General features: G+C 32.6%; 1 protein-coding gene across 1 annotated transcript in view; it reads left to right on the top strand.

The window, feature by feature from the left end:
* Window positions 1-232: 232 nt before the first annotated feature.
* LOC100940514 (complement factor H-related protein 1) overlaps window positions 233-3,280 on the top strand; it is a 9,435-nt gene continuing 6,387 nt past the window's right edge. The window contains exon 1 of the mRNA XM_003792361.3: window positions 233-385. Within this exon, the coding sequence (XP_003792409.1) occupies window positions 328-385 (58 nt within the window). The 5' untranslated portion in view covers window positions 233-327. The remainder of the gene's footprint in view (window positions 386-3,280) is intronic.

Genomic DNA, 3,280 nt, shown 5'->3' with positions numbered 1-3,280 from the left:
AGCCTCCCACCTCCCCCACACACACTGATCCATTTCTAAATATCCTGAACTTAGAGCCTTGGGGACTATAACAAGGAAGTTGGCCAGCTATTATTTTGCTCAAAACCATATCAAATGATGAATTCAAAGTACTAATATGAAAACACTGATAAGGTCCTATTTAGTTACTTCACACAACTGTGGATGAACTTTGATGTTTACCAGAAAAACATTGCTAAACTAGCTTCCCAGTAGTATACCAAAATTCAAAGCCAGAAGAAGTGGTATTTAAAGCAACACTACCATTACTGGACGATTTTAAATCATATACAATTGGGACTCTCTAGCATGCTGCTCTTAATCAACGTCATTCTAATCTTGTGGGTATCCATTGTTCGGGGACAAGGTAAGTAGAAAACAGATCTGAATACATTTCATTAGTTTCTTTCTCAAATGTGTTCATTGGTTGTGTGCATATGTAAGTATATTTTTAATGAATTTATACATAAAAGAATTTTGAATTAGGTATCATAATATTATTTGCGAAAATATTTTCTAATATGCAAGTAAGGGGAAAATAGAATAAAATTAATTTCTCCTCTTCTTTAAGTTCCAAAGTGTCAATAGCCACCAAAGATAGACATATAAAGCGATATCAAGTGATGAAAAATCGGCTATAATAATGTTGACAAGGTAAAGTGTCATACATAGGTCATTACAAAACTTTTGAGATACAGAAAAATCAAGAAATGTAAGATTCTCCTGGAGGAAAACAACAAAGCCCTCCCAGCAATACCAATCAGCCAAGCAAGGTGAAACTTGCATGAATCAGGATGCTGTCAACTGTGTTTCTTGGGACTGAGATAATGGACCATAACATAGTCTGTCTCAAAACTTTCATAATGACCTATTTATAATTTTGCATAAATTATTTGATGCCATTGACTAGAAAAAATCATCCCTGAGAAATTTAGCCACTTTCAAAATATGTATAGAAATTAATTTTCATAAATTTGCTAACGTGATTTCAAATGTCCTTAAAATAGGGAATTCTCCTATCAATCTATTTATTATTTAACAAAGGGATATATCTTTTAATAAAGCAAAAGTAAATATTTATTTTTATATGTAAACCAGTAAATTGCCAATAAATGGCTTTTTGTGGGCTTTTCAACACATTTTGAAAATGAAAAAAGAATATGTCACTTCTTTCTTAACACTATAAACTATGTCTTGTGATATTTAAAAAACTGTCCCATCTTATCATGTTGAAGAGTTGACCATCTGGAAACAATTGTGACCAAAACTCTAACAAGGTCTAGTTTACCATTAAGCTATGTATGTAAATGGAGTTTCAATAACTGTGCTTTACTCTGATTTCCAAGAAAATATTTATTTTGTTGTTTTGTAGCTTGCAATTTTTCACACATCACTGAAGTTTTATTTGGACAGTTTCTCTTCAGAACTGACATAAGGGAAAAATACGAGTAATAAAAATGTTTTTCTTTTAGACAAAACACTCATACACACAATAATATGGATGAAACTCAAAATGATCACAGTAAGTGAAACACGGTATATTTAGGCTACAGTAATTAATAAAAATATGTCTTTTCTTTAATAATAAATTAACCTTAGCTCACTGCAAACTTTTTACTTTATAAACATTTTAGTTTTCTTAACTTTTGCTAGTGTATTCTTATTTATTTACCTTTTCTAAATTTTTTTTTTATTTCAGAGTATTATAGAGGTATTTGGATTACAAATTTGCATTTGTTCGTTTTAAGTCAAGGTTATAGGTATGCCCTTCTTCCACGATATATGCATTGCACCAGTGTGAGCATACCCTACCTCTCTTCCCCCCACTCCCCTACTAGTTTTATTCCCTTTATGTGTGCATAGATGTTAATCAACTAGCCAATTTTGTATTGAGTACATGTGGTGTTTGTTTTTCCATTCTTGTAATACTTCCCTTAGAAGACTGATCTCCAGTTCCACCCAGGTTGTCACAAAAGATACTAGATCATTTTTTTAATGCTGAGAGGTACAGATAGTAGATAATTTTTTTAATGCTAAGTAGTACTCCATGGTATACATACATCACATTTTATTAATCCATCCTCGTGCTGCCCTTGGATTGTTTCCACATCTTTCTAATTGTGAATTATGTGCTATAAATATTCAAGTGCTTGGCTGGGCATTGTAGCGGGCACCTGTGGTCCCAGCTACTTGGGAGGCTGAGGCAAGAGCATTGCTTAAGCTCTAGAGTTTGAGCTTGCTATGAGCTGTGACACCATGGCACTCTGCCAAGGGTGACATAGTGAGACTTTGTCTCAGAAAACAAAACAAAACAAACCAAAAAACAGAAAAGAAAAGAGAACATTCAAGTGCAAGTGTCTTTTTGACAAAACATCTTTTTTTCCTTTGGGTAAATACCTTATAGTGGGATCGCTGGATCAAATAATAATCCACTTTTCCTTCTTTGAGATACCTCCATACTACTTTCCATAGAGGTTGTACTAATTTGCAATCCCATTCAACAGTGAATGAATGTTTCTTTTTCTCTGTATCCATTACAGTATCTGTTGCTTTGGAACTTTTTGATAGTAGGCATTCCCATTGGAGTTATGGGTTATCTCATTGTGGTTTTGATTTGCATTTCCCTGATGATTAGAGATACGGAGGATTTTTTTCATGTGTTTTTTGGCCATTAGACTAACTTTATTCTGTTCATGTCTTTTGGCCACTTGTAATGAGGTTGTTTAATTTTTTCTTGCTTTAGTGCTAATTTGCTTTAGTTCTTTGCAGATTCTAGTTATTAGACCTTTATTGAATGTGTAGTATGCAAATATTTTTCCATTCCTTAGATTGTCTATTTACTTTATTGATTATATCTTTAACTGTGCAGAAACATTTTAATTTGATCAGGTCCCATTTGTTTATTTCTTGTTGTTGTTGCTATGATGGCAATTGAGGTCTACTTTATAAATTTTTTCTGTAGGACAATATCTGTAAACTTTTTCCAAACTTTCTTCTAGAATTCTCTTATGTACCGGTATATAGGAAGTCTCTTTTCCTTCCACTCAGTTTTGCTGTGAATCTAACTATTCCTAAAAACAAAATCTAATAATGTCTATAAATTTACAAACACAAAAAAAGTGGAGTATAAACGTATAAAGATTTTACACATATTCTAAAGTGTTTTAACATATGTTGTACCATAGAGTGCACAAATGTATGCAAAAGTGTCTACATACATATATACCATAGTCCCTTAGTAACCAACAAGGATTGGTTCCAG

This window comes from Otolemur garnettii, unplaced genomic scaffold (assembly GCF_000181295.1).
Source record: "Otolemur garnettii isolate 467f Iridium unplaced genomic scaffold, OtoGar3 scaffold00055, whole genome shotgun sequence".
Taxonomy (NCBI): domain Eukaryota; kingdom Metazoa; phylum Chordata; class Mammalia; order Primates; family Galagidae; genus Otolemur; species Otolemur garnettii.
This window is presented reverse-complemented; position numbering and strand designations above follow the sequence as displayed.